We start from the raw sequence: 22,435 nt of genomic DNA, 5'->3' as shown, positions 1-22,435 counted from the left end.
AGGATTTCATTATTGTGTTATTTAAGCATTTATTTTATCTTGACTGTTGTGAAGGTATAAATATCCATTTCCTACAATGGTTGACTTTCATTTCATAATTGCCAAGGAGCGGCACAGATAGACCGACCCTGTGTTAGATCTGCTCTTAGCATTTTGAGGGAACATCCCATGTTCCATATCAGTTGTACTAATTTATGTTCCAACGGTGTAGAAAGATTCCCGTTCTCCCATTTTCTTACAGCATTTGTGGTTTTACCTTTTTTGCCACCCTGCTAAAAGTTCTTCACACATTTCCCACTAAACAAATATCAGTGGATATTAATCAAGATGCAAGAAATATGCTTTCATTAAGTTTTCTTCTGTGGTCATTTAGTTGGGGAATTTATGCTGCAGATGTGAAATATTGAAGGAGGAGAACATCTCACTGTTTCATAATTCCTCTATGCAACTACTCTGCACATCACACACACGGGGGGGGAGGGAGGGAGAGAGAGAGAGGAGAGAGAGAGAGAGAGCGAGAGAGAGAGAGAGAGAGAGAGAGAGAGAGAGAGAGGGGGGGGGGGGAAGAGAGAGAGAGAGAGAGAGAGAGAGAGAGAGAGGAAGAGAGATTCCCTTACACTTCACAATCATTCTTCACACCTTCCCTCAATAACCTGGTCCCCACAATATCTGCTCTGACTTGAAACTTGCTTGCTACTGTGTGAAATTTCATTTGATCAGTTGTTCTTTCCACACTGCATTGAAAGATACTTATAGAGTAGTTGGTAATCTCCTCTCTCTCTCTCTCTCTCTCTCTCTCTCTCTCTCTCTCTCTCTCACACACACACACACACACACACAGAGACAGAGAGAGACAGAGAGACAGAGACAGAGAGACAGAGGTTAAAAACACATACCACCTACAAATGGCAAGGAAGGTATTTTGTAATTTGACTGTCAGCTGCTAAATGCAAGTGCTCTACAAAGAACAGTCTTCGCTGGCGCTAGAAACTAAATAACTCGGGATTGGCTTTCACTTGCCGTATGCCAGCTCAAGCTGCCATCCCTAACATTTTATGTGACTCCAATGGTACAGGAAAGTGAGGAATTTTAATTGGCTTTTATCAGTCCTTCTTTGCCCAAGTATAAAATGGGTGGGGAAATTAAAAAGAAGTTCCCTTTAGAAGGCATGAAATGAGGCATGGGAATGAGTGGGAAGGAAGTATGTCTCTACTGCATGTATGAAAGATCAAGGGAAGATTAAGAATAACAAGGTATTTTATAATGCATTTGATAAAGAGACATTTAAGAGAAAGATATGATAGAAGAGAATATATCTTTTCACATATAACAGGAAAGTTTCATTCTGTTTTTTTTTTCCTTAAAAACTTTTTAAAAAGTTTGTGTGTGTGTGAGTGTGTGTGTGTACACATGTGCATGCAAGTACCCACGGCGGCCAGAAGAGGGCGTGTGTTCCCTTGTAACAGGAGTTACAGGTGGCCGTGAGCTGCCAGACATAGCTACTAGGAACATAATTCCAGTCACTAGCAAGAGCAGCAAACTCTCTGAACTGCTGAGTCATCTCTCTGAACTCTTTTCACTTTTAAATGGACAGCAAGCAAAAGGGAAAATTAAGAATAAGATCTCATAGGAGGATGCTCTGAGAGTGTAACAGAAAATTACTAAGTGGTAATGAAGTGTCATGGGGAATGGGGTAATGAGCTGTTTTCATAAACAAAATTTTCTCCATTGGATATCATGGCTGGTACTAATTGATTGTTAATGATTGGGTGCTCCACACCTTCTAAGCACTCAATAAATACGATTGATTGAAATGTCACTTACAAAAACTATAGTAGCATCTATAAAGCAGTTGCACAAGAGAAATATGAGTGGGAAATGGACATGCATCTAAATATCCCGTAAGCAGAAGATTATCAGCAATAATAATAATAACAACAAACAACTCTACCTTCTCCGTGTCGATGCCTTTTGACATTGACCATGTCGAGACAATATAATCCATCACTCGTTCACTAAGGCCTTTGGGGACCTGATACAATTTCAGGAAATCTCGAACGTTATTCAGCATCTCGTGGTAACGGTTGGTGTTGGCATACATTTGCTGGAAAATTGTGGTAACATTTCCAAAAATAGTTGCATAAAGAAGAGCTGAAATAAAAGAAATGATAAAAATAAAACAGATATCCCAAGTGAAAAAATAAATAAAGGTGACTAAATCAATAAATAACGTGACAAAAATATTTGGATTTACATCCAGAGGCTAGCACATATGGAACCCTGACAAGACTGCTTGGCACCTGGTAGGGTTACTAGAATGGTTAGCATGGAAGAAGGCTGGTGACCTCAGCGAACACCACCACGTCAAACTGCGTGAAGCTCCACGAAAGCAGCGTGAACACTTCATAAACAATCAGACAACACAAAGTTATAAACTTGCTAAAGTTTCTAACCCTAGTTTATTTTCTTCTTATTATAATCCTCTGTGTGTGTGTGTGTGTGTGTGTGTGTGTGTGTGTGTGTGTGTGTGTGTAACGACGTGTACGGAGGTCAGAGAACAACTTTGTGGCATCACTTCTCTCCTGTCACCTTTCCATTGGCTCTGGGGATGGAACTCAGGTCACCAGACTTACGCAGTTTACTCACCAAGACATCTCGCCAACCCCCAGCATTTCTGGCCTTTTTTCCTCTAGCCCACTCTCCCGAAGGAAGCCTAATCAAGCCACCGTTTTCCAGGGCTTGATGATCTGACTTAAAAATGCACGCTCCTCTCATAGCTTACTCCCTCCAGCTTTCGGAATACTTCTTTGGTTATAAATAATTTTTGACAGAACATCAGAAATCCAGGGGGTGGAGTCAGATTAAAGTGCTCCACTTTTAGAACTTGGTGCAGATGAGCAGGAATAAGACTAAAACTGGCAGGGAGCTGGGAGTCCTTAAGCTCCTGTCACTACTGGAAGATGGAGAAACGTTTTGAGCCCATCATTTCAGGAGCAAAGACAGCTTGTGACCATTGTGATTGATCGACAGGGGCTATGAATGAAAATGAGTACTGCCTGCGTCTGAACCTAGAGTGTACACGTTTCCCTCTCTCTGGATCCAGTCAGTTTGGGGCAACTGTGTAAAAGTCATTTAGTTCAAACCCCAACTGCACATAGGCCCACTGTCTTATCCTACATCACCTCCTCCCATCATGGCTTTCGTTATCTCTTTCATGATCATGATGATTTCGCCATGGGAAAAGGGGTGGCTCTGTGCTCTGATTTTCAGTAAACACCGTGTAGCCATCACAGGTATTTACAAATATGTGTGATCGGCAGAGATCACTTCCACCTGCCATCTTCTAAGCATTTGGAGGAAAAAAAATCACTTCTTGAGAAAAAGCATGAACTATTTCCCTCTGCAGCTTCACCCAAATCCTGTTGGGTACAAATGATGTTAAGTCCAGTTAGTAAAGCAACTTCGGATCCTGTCTGTAACTGGGGAGAAACTATTTGTTTATCTGAAAGCATCAAACCATAACACATTGTAATGCCACAACAGAAAGCTATTATTTTATAAACATTTCTGCAGTTTTTACTTTTTCCACTGTCATTTAGAGATTTAGATACCAGAGCAGGACAATCCTTTTAAATAGGTCATATTTAATTATAATTTGGTAGAAATATAGGGTTTGCATTTCTACTGTATCTTCAAAACTTTGAATAATCATCTCTAAAGGCACCTCCCCCCAAATGAAAGCAATCCTAGACATGGCATTTCCATTACATCACTGTTGCTCTTAACATAAACAGCAGCAATATGAACCAATTAATAGAGACTAACATTAAAAATATGCAAGTGTGTGTTTTCAGAAAAGAAACAAGCAGAGTGAATTTTTTAAGTGATGAATCATTACAGATTGAGGAGACAGTGCACTAACTGTGTTCTGTAATAGTTTCAGGTTTTTTATAAATTGCCAGTCAATACTGCAGGACTACCATTATTTATGTTTAATTAGACTGACTCCATGATATGCTTGCAATAGACTGTGTTTGACGAATATATTATTGATGCCTTCCACAAAGAGACAGAGCAAAGTGACAACAAGTAATATCTCCCACAGAAGCATGAAGTTAAATGGATTTTCACCCTTTTGCAAGAGCTGAGGAGAGAGAGAGAAAGAGAGAGAGAGAGAGAGAGAGAGAGAGAGAGAGAGAGAGGATTGAAATTGGTTGGTTTTAGCATATTAAGAAAGGAAGTGTTGAAAAATACAGAAAGAAACAAATTCCTAGGCTATCCTCTTACTTCATGCAGTACAGTGAGATACTTCTCCTGCTCAAGGGAAGAGATTATTAAGCTTATGGCTTAGATTTTTGACCTAGACCTGCCACTGTAAAATCTAATCCATTAGAAATCAGGGCTCCAGCCTCACTTGGAGTCATGCTAGCATGGCAATGGACCCATTCCAACTGAGCACAGTGTGGGGGAATACTGGACCTACTGCAAAGGAAGGGTGGGGTAAGTACAAGACCTCAGTGGAATTCTGCCCACTCGGTAAAACCCAACATCATGCCTATCAGATCTCAAGTTTCTACACCAAGGCCAAGGCCCACGAGGGGGGGGGCTTCTGAACCTCTCCTGATGATAGACAGAGACCTGATGCTCTAGTGTAACACATCTGTGTTCTAGACCTTTTCTCTGGATAGCTGCAGGAGCCGTAAGGTGAGACTATGCCACCAGCAGACTGCAGTGCCATGGGCTGGGACTCTAGTCTGTACTGAGCTAAGTCCAGAAGAGTTTGGGCTTTGGATGCAATAGTATGATAGTATTGTTGGCTTATGGGAGTTTATATATAGTCCTTCTGCCATGAGGTCAAGGAAGAGTCAGAAGAATCCTGGGGCTTCTGACCACACATCAGTAACTATAGACGAGGTATCTGCGCTCACCCCAACCCTAGAGAGAGCTACAGAAACAGCGACCCAACAATATGCTAACAGGGGCCTCAAGCACTTCACAATATTGAAACCATGGCAGTGCTCCAGTGTAGACTTGTGGCAAACCTGAACTTAAATTCTCATCCACTGATGAAATAGCTGTGGCCACAAAGCAGCTGCTTAGAATTCCCAAGACGAGCAACAATGAAGCCACATCATCAACTGACAATAATAGACAAAATCAACTGCCAATAACTTACCATAAAGGAATCAATATATACACAGCCAGAGAATTTTTTAAAGCCTTTAAGGAAATTGAATGAACTTCAAGGAAACATAGAGGAAAAAAAAACTCAGTATTTTATCAGAGAAACTTAAGAGGATTGTAGTAACTTAATAACTAACACCAGTAAGCCTTGAATCGAAAGTATACAAACTATAACCAAATCAATAGTTTTCATAGAATAAATAATTAGTAGGCTATCAAAAGACTATCAAAGCATAGTAAAGAAGAAAGAATAAAGAGCAAAGAAAACTCACGGCAACTTTGAAACAGTATTAGAAGAACCGACACTTGGGGTGTGGGAGTCAAGAGGGTGTGCAGATTGTTACAGAGATAAGAAGCATGCTCAAAGAGATAATAACAGAAAACTGCCTGGTCCTAAAATTGAAAAGAAACTAAAATACAGGTACATGAAGGTCATTGTCACCATAATTGGTTTCAAGGGCCATCATGATTGACTCAGTTCACTGAAATCTGTTCCAAATCATATCATAATCAATTCTCAGAGGTTATATACAAAGAGAAGGTTATTGAGAAAGCAAAAAAGCAACACACACACACATACATACACACACACGGACATAATTAACATACATGCATATATGCATACATATGCACGAACACATACATGCATACTTATATGCACATGCATACACACACACATGTTCCAATTACCTGCTCTCAGCATAAACCCTACAGGCCAGAAGGAAGTATTAGGATGATACTGTCACATGCTCAAGGAAAAGAAACTATCAATCAAGGATACTATACCCAGTGAAGCTGTGGTTCAGAGATAAAAATGGCCTCAGACAAACAGAAGTTGAAAAACTATCACCACCTTACATGTCCTTGCAAAAGGAAAAATTAACAAGTTCTTTAAATGGCTTGAGAAGCTGCTAACCAGCAAGGAAGTGCTGGATGTTTAAAATTCATTCATAATAAGAGGAACTACACAAATTCAGAACACCCTAACACATGGTAAACACAGTGCATAGACCATGCATGTCTAGCATACAAACAAAACGAAGGCAATCAGAATTAATAACTGTTGAAGATGTTGAAAGATGTATAACAGAACATCTAAACTCACAATATGGAGATGGGTAAATATACATATAGTGTTTTCCTCTCTTCTCCTCTCTTTCTCCCTTATTTTCTTGTTATTTGACCCATTTTATGATAGTGTTTGAGCAACTCACATTTTAAAATGCCTTACTTTAATCCAATAATGTTTATCTTAGGTCCCACTCTAACCATGAAGCAAAAACCAGTGACAGATACACCAATAATAGTAAAGTGAGGAGTCAAAACAGACTCTTAGAAAAAAACATCACTCAAGCACTGTAGAGAAATCTAAGGGAGAAAGAGAAAGAAAAGAGAAAAACTAAGAACCAGCCGCAAAATGTCAGAAGCATGATATTACTTAATAATTATATGAACTATAAATGAGTTAAATTTCCCGAGAAATATATGTGAAGGAAATGAACAAATGATAAGCAATACCCAAGAGTGTGCTTCTCACCGCAGCTTCATCCTTCCCAGGTCACTAAGCAACTTCCCTTTCTACAGTAATCTCTTTGCTTCACTCAAGTACCTGCTTATAGCTCCATTCTTCTCAGGGGCCTTTCCTGACCACACCGGCTAAATGTTCTCTTCTGCCAGCATTCCATATCCCTGACAAAACACAGTTATCTTTGCTTCCATTTAGCTGTGTGTGCTCATTTGTTTATTGTTCATCTTCCACACTAAGGAGGTAAAACCTAAGTGCACATGGCCTTTTCTTTCATGCTCTTCATTATCTTTCCCCCAAAGAACACACAGTTCCTGGGACATGGTTGGTGTTCAATATTTTTCTAGTAAATCCTATGCCAAAAAACAGTGTTTCAAACCCATTATTGGTGATACAATGGTACACATAAAGTACATATTACTAAGACAGGTATTATAATGAAATATTTAAAAAGAAAAGTTCTATAAGCCCTAGTCACATTAAGATAATAAATACATTGGAAAGCCCCATCGTTACATAGCAGACATAAATGTTCATGATGGAGAGGGCTAGCTGTGTAGAGAGATACATCTCAGTGTTTTTCTCTCTGAGTGGAGATAGTCAATCACTTATTAATAATGACAAGGATGGTGTGTGACAATTTCAAAAATCACTTTTTATATGATTTTTGTGACCTTTTAGACATAATGTAACTGCTAGTTTGGTAAGCTTTGGGTTTAGCGATCTTGACATACAGCCCAGTAAATGTCTAATGTAAAGTCTTAGTCTTCCTTTATCCATTACAAAATGATTACTGTAAAGAAAATTATGGGTGATTAAGAATAGTGACAAATACTCAGATACCTCTGCCATCAAGAGGCAGAGTCCCTTTCCCCTTAAATCTTGGCATACCCCAAGGGAATATGTTGGCTGTGGTCACAATAACATCTAGGCTTAAGCTTTAGGAATCTAGAAAACCCAGGTTCTTCGTTATTTAAACATCTTCCTTGAAAATTCAGTTTCCACCTCACAAGGACGTCAAAGGTTCTAGACACTACTTCATGGAGAGAAACAAAGAACCCTGGTCAACAGTCTTGACCTCAGACTAAGTGATTTTTAAATATTTTAAATATTGATATGAACACACATTTCTGGTCACATTCGAGATCATTAGGTCTCTTTTCAGTATATCTGAGATATAAAAGACGAGGCTCCACTGAGCTGGGATTGTCTGCGCAGCACACAATGCAGCAGGACTGGGTTACCAGCTATTTGGCAGAGTCAATTAAAGGGTGGCTTTCCCAGGCCCATTCAAATCATTTCAGCCAATACCAAACAAAGTAGAAATAATTCATGTTCCCCAAGCCTTCCATAAGTCACTGATTCATGACATAATAAATTGTAGTTCTTTTTTAAAAGCCACTAAGTTTGATTAGCTATTGCAACTATAATAATTTAAACCATAAAAAAGCAGAGTCGTTCTCAGTATTCAAGGACCTAGGACAGTAGGGCAGACAGCCACTCACGCTACATACCATCATGCCAGAGTGACTTTGGGGAATAAAGCTTCCCAACATTAAATATGGTTGTATGCTTTAAAATTGAAAGCACCTATTCTCTGTTTGTTTGTTTGTTTATACAGAAAGGCAGAAGAATTATTTTTATCTCTAGAAACATTTTTTTAAAACATTCTTTGCCCATTTTACATACCAATCCCAGTGCCCTCTCCCTCTGCTCCTCCCACTTTCTCCCACCTTCCCCCACCCTACCCCCACCCACTCCTCAGAGAGGGTAAGGCTTCCAACATGGGGAGTCAACAAAGTCTGGCACATCCCCTTGAGGCAGGACAGAGGCCCTCCCCACTGTAGACAAGATCTCCTGAGAAAATATTCCTGGCAATTTCCATAGTATCAGGTTTTTCAGTAGCCCCATAATGGCTCCCTCAAACAAGTTATCTCTTTCCTTGCTCCCTCTCTCCGTCCTTCCCCTATCCTGCTCATCCAGTTCCCTCATGTTCTCCTCCCCCCTTCCCTTTTCTTCTCCCCCTCCCCTTCCACCCTTCCTTCTCCCTGCCCCTACACTCCCAACTTTCTCAGGAGAGCTTGTCTGTTTCCCCTTCCTAGGGGGTTCCATGTTTTTAGGGTTCTCCTTGTTACCCAGCTTCTCCAGAGTCATGGACTATAGACTGGCTATCCTTTGGAAAGCACCTATTCTTAAGGCATAAAGTGATAAGTGAGCACTTAATGCTTTCAAACACAGATATAGGCTGAGTGAGTCTAAGAGAAATTAAGGGAAGGAGCTGGGAGAGAAGATGAACAAAATAAAGTATATAAAATTCTCATAGCGGACAATGAGGAATACTGAGAACTCAAGAACAATCGCAGTGGGTTTTTGATCCTACTGCACGTACTGGCTTTGGGGGAGCCTAGGCAGTTTGGATGCTCACCTTAGGAGACCTGGATAGAGGTCGGAGGTCCTTGGGCTTCCCACAGGTCAGGGAACCCTTATTGCTCTTCGAGCAGATGAGGGAGGGGGACTTGATCGGAGGAGGGGGAGGGAAATGGGAGGCAGTTGCAAGGAAGAGGCAGAAATCCTTAATAAATAAATAAATTAAAAAAAAGAAAAAAATAAATAAAATTCTCAAAGAATTTTTGCAAATATTTTTAAGATTTAATGCTATTACTATAAATAATTATCAGTATTAAAGAACCATCTGATTTAATGTATTCTGAGAAAGTGCAAATTGTACGCCAGCCAGTACACTAGCTACTAGGACTAAAGTTTGAAAAAGAGACCTGTTTTCAGGGCTGACCATTTGGCCCTGGACAACCAATTGCTATACTCTTCCCTGGGGAGGACCACCTCTTTTGCTCCCAGCTTTGATTGGTTGTCTTTAGTTCTTTGTGTAGCCTTGAGGCTTCATGGGCTTGTCCCCACCCAATTCAGAATGTCCACTGATGTCATCCTTATTCTGCTCATGGTTGGGTGCTCATGCTGGTAAGACTCTATGAGTGTCGCTTCTTAAATGGCAGGATACACAATGTCACAGCCAGCTCTCCTATCCCCTGGCTCTTAAATCTTCCATGGCCTCTTTTACATTCCCTGAACTTTCAGTGCAGGATACGTTTTGTAGATGGATCATACTTATTGGGTATATTATACATGTATGCATGCAACAACAATTAATGAATAAACAGGCCATGAATTTGAAGGAGTTGAGGAGGGTTTATGAAACGCTTTGGAGAGAGAAAGAGGAAGGAAGAAATATTATATAATATTATATATTAAATAATATAATATATATTGTAAATCTCAAAAAACATGCATTTGGAATATGCCAATTAAAAAAAGGGTATCACCTTCACGCAATATACACAATATCCTACGATGAAAAACTAATCTTAATTACCTCAAGTCACATTTTGAAAGAAAGATTACATTTTCTTTAATATATCATTTACAAAAATCCACAAGTAAATTTATAACCATTCAAAGCATATGAAAGATCTGTAGTTTACTTCTCATTATTGAATAATTTGTAGAACAAACAAAAATCTATATTCAGGTAATTAACTGTAGAAGCCTCCACTAGTGAGTTGCTACTGAGAGCAGATAAAGTAACAATGTCAGAGAAGGTTCTGAACAAATTATGTACCAAATTCATTCCATTTTGTTTGTTCTTAGGTCAAGCTGCACCCACTATGTTCTTATTAATAATATTTTCTTTGTGGACCCTTTTGTGCCTATTCACAATGAATGCAACCTTGACTTTTTCACTAATTATCTTCTGTGTATCTTAGTATTTGATCGTTGATCTTAGACAGAGCTCTCTAAAATACTGACATGGAAATGCAATTCTGGCAAACTGTGGAGTCACAGAAGTGCTTTAACCACCATTTGCTTTCCATTCAGTTCACTGAAGTCCACCTTTACTGATGATGTTTCAGAGACAACAGGAATGAATCCCATCAACGTGTGGTTTTCTATATAGCATGCGAGAGCATTTGTCGTGACTCCAATTGTTCTAAAGCGAAAGGCTGGTCTTCAAAACAGGTGCCAGAGCGGCTCAACTCCCACTTCTCCGCTAAAGATTCCTGTTTTCCGTGATATAGGGCCCCTCCAGGCACTCACATATGAGCTGGGCACTTTCTTTCTCTAGTCTTCATTTAGTCCATGCTCCATGCCAGTCAGTATCTGCCCTGTGTCGCTTGTCTTTTCTAAGTGACTCTCATTAAATGCTTTGTGTGCTGACTATTAAAAACCAATGAAAACACTACCCTTTTCAGAGGTACTGGAGTTTTGAAAGAAGAATCCAATGAGGTAATACAAGTTGATAGATAAACTGTTAGGATGAACAGTCAGCTTCTACGAGAAAGCAAGACAGAAGAGAGATCGTTTTTTACCACATATCAGGTTTTATTTAACCTAATACTGGAGGGACTTCACTAGCCTAGAGCAGAGCTTGTGTTTATCATAACAATCAACTTCACCAAAATGGCCTTAGTAATTGACATTAGTTTCTATATCACTAGGATGGTTTTAAAGTTAAAAATAAAGTCATAATCCTGTATTTATCATTTACTAATGTTATATCAAAGATGGAAGGAAGGGTGAGTTAGAACGGAGTGGGGGGAAAACAAGATTTTAATTAAAAACAAGAATCCAAATAAAGTAAAATGAAGTACCAAGATCACTTATCTCTCTCCCGTGATTTTATGTCAAATAAACCCATTTTCTTTATTCTCTCTAATCCATCACAATGCATGTAGAGTTCTAAAAACTTAGTATACATCATTTGTTTATACAGTTATAGACTTTGCAATGTTGATTTTACAAACTAGCTGAATAATATATTGTCCTCATCAGTTCAGATCCATTTCTTATATATGCAAATAATCCCTAGATGTATCAATTGTCAGGCAGCCAAAGAAAACGGGAAATTAAAATTGCCTGTTATTAGATGAGTGTATGGGGTTTTCAATCAATAAAATATTTGCTTTGCAAGCACATAGACCTGAGTTTGTTCCCCAGGCTTTACAGAAAACTGCTGGTTATGGTGGTGTGAGATTAGAACCCCATCACTGAGGGGGAGAGGAATATACATACAGGAGACTACTTGGAGTTCGCTGGGCTGTCCAGTCCAATCAGAGAGCTCTAGCCCAGTGAGATTCTCTGACTCCGAAGAGGTGGATGGAGTTCCTGAGGACTGTATTAGGTGTTCTCTTCTAGCCTCCACAATTATGCATACACATTAATTCACGCTTGCACATGCACACGGGCCAACATGAATACTCACACAGACAGATGCACACAAAGTAAGCAGATATAAAATTAAAAACGCATGCTCTCCTCAGAAACCTCTAGCTATTTGCTAGTTCTCACCCCTTACCTCTCTCGTACACCTCTCCCTACCCTGAGCTTTCTTTACAGCACCTGCTGCACTGATTATTCTGGCTCACCCTCATGTAGTAATAGGAGTGTTGGGTGCCGTTCTGTTGTATTAGGAGCGGCGTGGCTGCGTCCCCAGCACCCCGGCCGCCTGGCTATCTTATGCCCCGAAATAACAACACACAAACTGTATTCTTTTAAACACTGCTTGGCCCATTTCTATCTAGCCTCTTCTAGGCTAATTCTCACATATTAATTTAGCCCATTTCTAAGCATCTGTATGTAGCACCCCAAGGTGCGCTTACCGGGAAGATTCTAGCCTACGTCCATCCTGGGTCGGAGCTTCATCGCATGTGCCTGGGAGAGAGCTGCATGGCGTCTCTGTCTGAGGCGTCTTACCTCACTTCCTCTTCCTCCCAGCATTCTGTTCTGTTTACTCCACTCACCTATGTTCTAAGCTATGAGCCCAAGCAGTTTGTTTATTACTTAACCAATGAAATCAACAGATTGATATATGACACTCCCACATCACCCTCACTTAAATTAATTGGTAAATGTGCTCTCATAAATACCCTTTTTATCTGTATTTTTCCTACGCCTTGCTGAATGCAATGGAGGAAGTGTTTTATAGCTGTGTGTACGTAGAAAAGTGACTACAGGATGCTGATAAACTATTGGGCACTGTGGACTGCAGACAGTTGTTATAGAGGCAATAGAATTTGTGGTGGGTTTCTTTTAAAGAATTTTAAGCTTTTAAAACCTGGGGATGCTTTCTGTATTTTCAGATCTTTATACTGCACCATATTTATGATTGCATTCTAGGTAGAGACCAGAGTTACTACTAGAGTGCAGTTAGGCGGGATCCAGGTAATTAGAAGGAGCACTAAGCAACCTCATGCTGATAATAGTGACGACAGCCTTTGCCGTGTTTACTGTGAGCACTCTGCAGGGGCCCTAGGAATCCACACCATCTCTGGAGGTCTTCATTTTATTCCCATTGTAAATACAGGGGAACAGATTTGGAAAGGAAATCTGACCCAAGTCGTAGCATGATCAGAGCTGCAGTCTCAACAGCTGTACAACTCAGCATTCATATCAACTTTATGATGGGTCCTGAATACAATTAATCCTCCTGCTCCACAGCAAACCACAGTTACCACTGTCAGTTATATCCCTGACAGGGCACAGAGTTTCCCACATGAACAGCAGGTCTTAAAGAAAAGCTCTCAGTAACTCGAATGTAGATGAACCAGAAACAGTGTACATCCCCTAAATGATGACATGTCAAGAGATGCCACGAGGTCCTCACTGAGATGAGATGTGACACAGGCAAAATTTTGTGTCTGTTTTAGTTACTACTTTCAAAGATTAGTCATCTACTACTACAGAAAAGAAAGCTGGCTAAGTAATAGGTTTGTAAACAAAAGGAAAATTATAGTTCACCTCACTTACACTAAGAATGACAACTTATCCATTAGGGTACGTATTTAACACTAATCAGGATTGATTTTTATTTTCAATGAATTAAGAATTCAATAAAATTAGATATATGCTTCTGGCACTTCTAATTAGTTAATCTTGGAAGACAAACTACTCAGGGAACATGACAAATATAGTTCTAATATGTATAGTACCCCGCTGCCACTTTCATAGTCTGAATTATTAAATCATCGCTGTACTCAGAAAGCTTCCATCACGATCCAGTGTCAGTGCTACACATAGGTTGTGAAGACAGTCTCTCCATGTGGCAGGCACAAGGCTGTTGAATTCAGGAATATGCAAATATATGTTTGACCAGTGACTTTCAGCTCCTTTATTAAAGCCCTTGGGTGGCAGGGAGACCAGCCCAGGTCCAGAGAGCCAGTGCACTATCGTTATTTATTCCATTTCACATCTAGTTTAAAAACTACAAACCCTTCAAGTTTTCAAAGTGGAGAAATAACATTTAGGGTGCGTGAAGTGAAGACCTCCATGTTGAAGTTGGGGAGGCATTTGGGTTCCATTCTGAGAACATTCCCTCAATATGTGAAACCCACAGAGTTTTAACACAGTGGAAGACAGACAGCTTCCACATATGGACCTGAATATAACCACCTACAACAGTGGCTCTCAACCTTCCTAATACTGCAACTCCCTAATACAATTTCTCATGTTATGGTGACCCCCAACCATAAAATTATTTTTTATTGCTACTTTGTTATTTTGATAGTGTTACAGACTGTAATTTAAATAGCTATGCTTTCCAGGGGTCTTGGGTGACCCTTGTGAAAGGGTCATTCAAACCCCAAGGGGTGTCAACCCACAGGTTGAGAACCCCTGACCTAAATCATGTCCTTGGGTACACTTCCACTTCTCTTGCTGTTTTTTCTCCTTATAAAATCTCTACTTGAGTTTTTATTCTTCTTTTGGAACATCCCTTATACTCAAGGCATCTTTCCTCCAGGATCCTACAGTCCCATGATGACCACAATGGCTTCCTAGCTGTTCACTCTCTCCTGTTAGTTGTTAGCACAGACTGTATATAACTAAAGAAGTCCAAAACAGTCATAACTGCTTCTTCAAAATCTTTAGTGTGTCCTAATAAGCTACGAAATAAAGGTAACCTGAGCAAACTTCTATACATTGTCTACACAATGGGGAGAAGTGTCTATCTACCAGACTCAGTACTTTTTTGGATTTTCTTCCGAGAAAATTACTTCCCTACACAAACTCAACTCCTGGAAACAAGGAACTATGCGCTTACCTTCTTTTCCACTCAAGTCATGGCTCTGCCTAATGAATAAATGAATAAAAATTAACATAGCCTGACTATATAAAAAAGGAGGTTTAAGGCTTTTCTTCTCAATGAATAGATAGTAGAGCATAACTCTATCTCTCCAGTTACTGGACACAAAGCACAAATTATTTTACTGCTTATTAAGATTTCATAGATCACCTAATAAATGACCTAACATTGTCACCAAAGTAGATTATTAACGAAATAATATTAATGAAAGCAACTAACACAACAAAGGTACATTTTCTTAAGAAATACATACCTAGTTTGTATGATCATAGACATTAAGTTACATGTAATGATCAAATTTTTCTTAATGAGGTTTTAGAGATAAATATCATTAAGTCTTTTTGCAAAAGGTTGGCCTAATGCATTAAAACACAAGTTATTGCATGCTTGCTATGTGTAAGCATAATGCTAATAATTATGTCCAATACATAGCTTATACAATTTTACTCACATGCTTACATTCTTTAAACTAATACTTAAAGCATTTGTCATAAAACTCTATTATAATTATAAATTCTCTCATGGACTTCAAAATATCATAAGAAATGTATCAGAAATATGATGAAAAGTCAACCCAATAAGAAGACTGATCGTTAAGTAACAACAAATTTGGCCAAGAGTTTTGAAAAGGCTAATAGGGTCAAAACAAAATGGGTGGTCCTTATTTTCCACTGAAACTGGTCCACATGAAAACTCTGGCTCAGCCTCATTGTTGCTAACTTGAAGTTGCCCCTGTTAAGTTCCCTTTAAAACAGGACTAACTCCTCTGCTTCTGTAGCTCACCTCTTCCCATCCTGCTCTGCTCCCCTTCCAAGGGGTCCTCACCACTAATCATTCTACAGCTTCTGGGGAACAAAGGAGGCAGCTTCACAGTCATACTGCCCAGAGGATTAAGGTAAGGTCCAAGGTAAACCAGCATGGCAGGTGATGCAACCCTATTCCAGTTTTTCTTCCTGTGGTCCTCTATTTCACGAGGCAAAGTCTGTGGGCTTTTGTTCATTACCTCCGTTGGGATGCAATCTGTGCGGAAGTTTGTCCATTTGCTGGAATCCAGTTCACAGCTGCATCCCTGTCTCCATGCCCTGATATCAGCACAAGTGTTTCCTCGGTCATATGGTTAGGATGTTGGGCCTCCCTCTCAAACTGCCTGATGTGATTCTTTAAATAAAAAAATCATAGCATCTTCTTCCTTTCCAGAATATGGTACTCTTCCCACACCCCTTCATATATGCATATGAGTACAAAATATAAAAGCACGGCTCTGGAATCTGAAGCCACTGTGTTCTTTCATTGCTAGGCCTGTATTCAGGTTAATTAAGCAGACTCTGAGTGTAAGATGAACATGTTTAAATAAGGCAAAATTAGCTGGTCAAGGTGTAAGGAATTTTATTTGATGTAACAGACAACATCTGCAAGCTGTAATCTATTGGAACACTATAATAATGGCCTGTGATGGTAACAGATGTTTCTCTTTAAAAACAGAAATAGAGAAAAAAAACAAGGATTTTCAATCAAATAAGTTCCATTAACATTGCATATTAATTATCTTTCGTGGAGAGTCCTAATCCACATTAGCATATCACAATGAATATTAGCATATCAAAAGCACTAAGAAGTCTTGCAACAAACACCATTTTTCCATACTTGTGTGTTTTGAGAACCTGTTTTGATCATTGAAAATCAACAAACATTGCAGATCTCCATGGAAAACTACTTTCCAATCAAAGCAACAGGCAGGAGGGAGCAGGTGCACTCATGAGGCCCAGGAGAGGCTGGTACCATGGTCAGACTCCAATAGCAAGCAGCCAAGCACTTAACACATTTATATCTGGGAGCTATCGACTGCCTCCTCTTGTCCTATTCATTTCCAGTCCGTAATGTCTCCCTTTGTGTTGACCTGTGCCTTCCCAATGCTTTCTGGCAACTGTTTCAGTGTGCTTGAAGATTTTCTGCACAAAATGCAAATTTATTGTAGACACGATAACAGTTTCTGTGATTTGTGTGCATTGTCTCAGACAGCCATGCACACTGAGTAACATCATCTTCCCTACGGTTCTGGAAGCACTGCGCCTCATTTCACACATGTTGGGGCACTTCCTTGACCGAATAATATTACCCTCTCCAAGTTTCAACAAGGCTGATTCTTCTAAAGTGTAACATGCAAGGGACCATTATAAATATGATAAAATATCACCACTGAATTAGAAGAACAAACCCATGTGATAAGAAAACTTCACCACCCAGAAACTAAAAAAGTGGAATAAATGGCTGGGACCTTACTCCCAAGAAAGTGAGTGTTCTTTTGGCCCTTGTGCCTACACAACAAGAGCTGAACAACAGAAACAAAGCAATGTAATTAGCTGCTTATAGTCAGTAGAGTCAATGGGAACTTGTCAAGCTAACAGTTTAAGGTTTCAAAGCACATAAGTGTTGATTTGATAAGCTGTCTCCATATTTCCAGTGTTCAAGGATATGTATCCTATGAAACCCTTCATAGCCCATGAAACCCTGTAAGACATATTCCAAATCCTCTTTCTTATCAGACACTAGGCTACTGTAGGTTTTATTCTCTTCTAATGCTTGGTGCCAAATGTTCACCTTTTCAGTAAATTATTATCGCCAAGGTTTGACATGTATGGAGTAAAGCCATATCAAGTTCATCCCACATGGTGCATCGTTGTGGCAGAAGTGTCAGCTATAATAAGCCTGTGATGGAAAAGATTTTCAGGGCTCTTGTCAGGTAGTACATAACCTGACAGTAGGTTAAGACTGAACATTTACGTGAAGAAGCTGTGTGCCTAGGCCTGACAGCTGCCTTTAATGCTGTGGGAAAGAAATGTGCTACACATTTACCAGATTTCATAGTTTACAGATGCATTTATAATTCCCCCATAGCCTATCTAAAAGAACAAGAGGTTGGGCCATCCCTCCGGAAAGCTGTCTTGTCTTCCAAGCTATAGAGTCATCATCTTGTTTTAGACACACGCATCTCTCAGATGAATTACTGCAATGACCTCCTAAGGATATCCCTGCCAATGATCACATGCCAACTGGAAGAACTGAGTGATAACTAGGACTTTCTCCCAAGGAAGCAAACAACCTGCAAAGGAGATGGTTTATCAATGACCGAGAGTTAACGTGTCTTATATTCCTACAGCAGATGGGGATGGGGGCCACACAGGCTTCTAGAAGAGCGGTAGTGCAAACGGGAACTCAGAATTCCAGCCTGTGATTTTGCATTCTTAGTATGTGCTCCTTAGGGCTATCACCAAAGAAAAAAAGGACTAGTGGTCATGCACCCCACTTCCGATATTTGGTGCCTGGAAATGGCTGGAGTACAGCAAGTACTTGAGGGATGAAAACAGCTCTGCTGCATCAACCTTGAAGGAAGCGAGGCTGGCTAATGTAGGAATTCGCCCATGCCACTTTGTACCAGCTCTTGTGGTGGCTCCCGGATATCCCCGGCTTGGTCTCCTCCAAAATTCAGCCTCAACAATCGCTGATATTGGCTTTCTGCACACTAGGCTACTTTTTACATTGGGCATTTTCTAGAAGAATCACAATTGTGGTCACTTCTAACCATTTCCGAAGAATATTCCTTACAAACCCATCTATTCCCCACACTTCCGCAATGGCTTCCTACCTGGCTACTTAGTTCCAGCCTTGCTTCAGTCTCAGTACAGCAGCTGGTCCATGACTTTACAGCTGACTCAATTTGCACAGTTGGGTTCCTGAGAAGTTTCTAGGTATTCTACCATATGGAGTATAATCTGTGTCATTTTCTACCCATTTTGTGCAATGGCCTCTCAGAAGTCATGCCTTTCAGTACCTCCCTGCTCAATCAGCTGCTGCCTTTTCTATTTCTGATGTCTACAACATGCTTAAAGGACTCTTTTTTTTTCCTTAGCTGGATGGTGGTGACTCATGCCTTTAATCCCAGTACTTAGAGAGTCAGAGGCAGGTGGATATCTGTGAGTTCGAGGCCAGCCTGGTCTACAGTGTGAGATACACACAGAGAAGAGAAACCATGCCTCGAAAAACCAAAAAAAAAGTACTTTTTCCTATTTCAGTCGGGTCTCCTAAATATCACCATCTAAAAAGCCCACTTTCCCCCATGCTTCCCCAGCTTTGTCTTTCTGCACAGCACTTCATCACTGCTTGACATTGCATTGTGAATCTGTTTGTTGTCTATAAAACCAGATTCCCTATGCAGAATAAAAGCCTATGAGATATATGTCAGCATTAACATAACATTCTCAGATATTAGTCCCAGCAAAAGTGAATGAATGAATGATATCGTAGTTGTGAGTCCTGTGTGTCTGCAATCTACTTTCTCTAGTGATATTTTCTGCAGTTACTCTATCTCATACTTTAACTGGGATTTACTCAAGTCTCTACATTCTTTCCAAGACTCCCACCATGTGCCCAATGCAACACCCCCTCCCTCAACTCATAGCCTCCGTCTCTGGTGCCATGTCTGACAAGTAGGAGACACTCAGTCACATGCTATCAATATGTCAGTGCCCAAAGGTAAAAGACCAAACAGGAAATGATTAACAAGTGGAAGCATCAGCCTAACATTGTCTTTTTTAGGTCGGTGGCTATGCGTACTCCATGTCATAGTTGCTGTTAAACAAGCTTCTTTTAACCAAAGCCCAAGATTCTGTGGTATTTTCTTTTCCTATATTGCTTTCAATATAGTTGACATTTTGGTTAAGTAAAACAGACATTTGCTTAGGGCAAGTTACCAAAATATTAGTCTTCATAAAATTTCTTTGGCACTCTTTACAGAGGAACACTTTAGCAAACATTCTCCTGCATGTCCCAGAGTGACTGGACTCCTGAGAACAGGTCCGTGTGAAGAATTTGCCCTCAAACCAATGTCAGTTCGTCCAAAGGATCAAGGCTTTGCCATTTGAAAATACGTTGTCAGTTATGGAGGGCTACACTTCTGCGTCTTTGCCACAATTTTTAAGAACTCTCTTCACTAGATTCCTGCCTGGACAGTTTCTTCTTGTTTGGGAGGTTGTCACAGAAGTCTTTACCTTCTTGCTTTCTCAGTTGCGAGTCTGCAGGCATTGATACTACTCCAATGACTACATGCAACACAAATTTTTTCTTTCTTCTATTTTTTTTTTTGTGGGAGGGGAGGGATGGGAAGAAAGTGTGACCAGGGTGCAATGTGTGGAATTCCCAAATAATATAAGACGTGTTATGTTGGGAGAAAAAATAAAGAGCAGGAGAAAAAGGAAAGCAAGCATGCAGAAATGAATCATTTGATTGGAAACACACCCCTAGAGGGACAGGTGCCAATGGAATGGGACAGAGGCCAGTGAGGACTTTCACCCCTAAAAATAAGCACAGCTTCAGTATCTGGAATACTTTGGTGATTCTGATTTCATATTTTTCCAAATATGACATTTTATGTATATGTATTGTATGAGACCTAAGTCTAAACATAAAATTCATTCATTTCATAGACAACTTACACACATAACCTGAAAGTCACTTTATGCAGCATTCTGAGTGTGCCTCTCTTGCTTGTTTGTTTAGTTTTATAGTGGTGATGGTGGGGTGTTTAGAGCCATTTGTAGTTCCTTTCTTTTGCTTTGTTTTGGGTTTTTCTTTTTTTTTTTGAGACTGTAATTTAACTACAATACTTTCCCCCTCCCTTTTCTCCCTTCAAGTCCCCCCTTATAACCTTCCTTGCTCTCCTTTTCATTAATTGTTGTTATGTGCATATATGTATATTGATATACATTCATACATACATGCATAACACACACACACATATATATATATTTATATATTGAATGCCGTTTCATTCATTATTTTATAAAAAGATCCTCATTCCTTTCATTTAATTTTGGAGATAAGAACTATAAAAGTTGAGTCGCTATAATGTTACTTGTATGTATGTGTTCAGGGCTGACTGCCTGACAGGCTATTGGCATGCTCCTCCCGGCGAGGGCCGCCTCTCTCCCAGCTTTCCTCAGTTGAGTATGCCTGTTTTGACTGCAGCTTGTTGTATGCTTTCAGCTGTGAAAGTCTCCTCTTGTAAAATCCTGTTGGCACTCAAAAGGTTTCAAATTTGGATTTATATTTGGGGATTAGGGATGTTCGTTCTACATTTTTAATTTAAGAACATCTGATTTTATTCTACTCAAATGTCTACTTTTATAGTTCTCATCTCCAAAATTAAATTAAGGGAATAAGGATCTTTTTATAAAATAATGAATGGAACTGCATTCAATAATAGCCAAATAGAGCATTTTGTTCAGTGCCAAAATTGTTACATTGGGCTATAAGAAGACCCTACTGGGAGAGGGTCTCTCTCCAAACACAGGCCAGAACAGCCCCCAGTGAGGCAATTTTGAAGTGTTTTCTCAAGTCTTTTGGTGAGGCTTTAATGTAATGATAAATAAATCACATGACATCCTGTAATCACGTCACAGTTCAACGTCTCCATCTGGCTGCGGTAAGGAATCTTTCCCTCTGTAGCACACTGAGGGGTCTCACAGTTTCACTGAAAGATTCGTCTAAGCAGTAGATATGAGCTGGAAAGCCGGGCTCTAGATTTGACCACATCCATTATTACCTTTGTTAAGTGTCCTGGGAAATGATGGACTGGGGCAAACAGGATCTCTTAAATCTTAGGTAAGAAATATTGAAGTCCTGCTTGTCTAACATATGTGAGCAAGGACAGAAAAGAAAGTGAAAGCCGGGAAAAGTCATAGACACTTCCACGAGCTGCACAGTGGAGGTAGGAGCTGCACAGTTGTCTGGGTAGGGGCGGGGATCTCTGTCTACATAAGTCAGAAGGAGCTTCGTCAAAACCAGACAAGCAGCTTGCATGGAAATCCCAATTCTGAGCCCGAGTCGCTTTAATTGAGTAGCATCTCTCAGGTCAGCTCATGCAGACGTAGAGCCCATGTTGGTCTTTATTTCTATGATATCACCCATCTCCTCCCTCTTCTTTGTGAAGAAAAAAATTCCCTTTCAGAGGAGCCTTTGTATTTTTCCTGAAGCAAGTCTCTATCAGCTCATGGGAAGACCTCTCTTGTTCTTTTATAACTTTATGCAACATTCGTTGATTGACTCAAAAAAATCACACGAGACCCCCTTTTGTGCCAGAGCTACATAGCTAGTGCAGACATCAACAAAGGGTTTCTCATTCCACGTCTGCTGCTTATTTCCAATTACTTCATTGTATTACAAAACAGCAATCAAAATAATGCTCCCCTCATGAGTAATTCCACTCTTCCCTTGAAGATGACTCTGATAAGAATAAGCAACAAGAACTGCCTAAAGCACATGGTTGAAGGAATCTGTGTTGACTAAAGTCCAACAAATAAATAAAAATTTACTAGGTTGCTTATTATAAAAGTCCAAGAATTTACACTCTAGCCATGGACAGAGACATCGGCAAACATCAAATTATCAGAGGATGGAGAATTAATAGAAAAAGGAGAGTTGGAACAGAATAAGAACATATGAATTTATAACTAAGCACATTAGTCTCACACTAATATTAAGGAAAAATGGCGATTTAAAATGTAGAGTACACTTGAAAG

At 39.8% G+C, this 22,435-nt stretch overlaps 1 protein-coding gene across 1 annotated transcript in view; it reads right to left on the bottom strand.

Moving 5' to 3' along the window:
• The window catches only part of Kcnh5 (potassium voltage-gated channel subfamily H member 5), a 282,287-nt gene that overhangs the window by 114,537 nt on the left and 145,315 nt on the right, over positions 1-22,435 (bottom strand). The window contains exon 8 of the mRNA XM_075947437.1: positions 1,952-2,151. Within this exon, the coding sequence (XP_075803552.1) occupies positions 1,952-2,151 (200 nt within the window). The remainder of the gene's footprint in view (positions 1-1,951; positions 2,152-22,435) is intronic.

This window comes from Microtus pennsylvanicus, chromosome 14 (genome assembly GCF_037038515.1).
Source record: "Microtus pennsylvanicus isolate mMicPen1 chromosome 14, mMicPen1.hap1, whole genome shotgun sequence".
Taxonomy (NCBI): domain Eukaryota; kingdom Metazoa; phylum Chordata; class Mammalia; order Rodentia; family Cricetidae; genus Microtus; species Microtus pennsylvanicus.
Note: the sequence above shows the minus strand (reverse complement) of the source record. Positions and strands in the feature narration are given on the sequence as shown.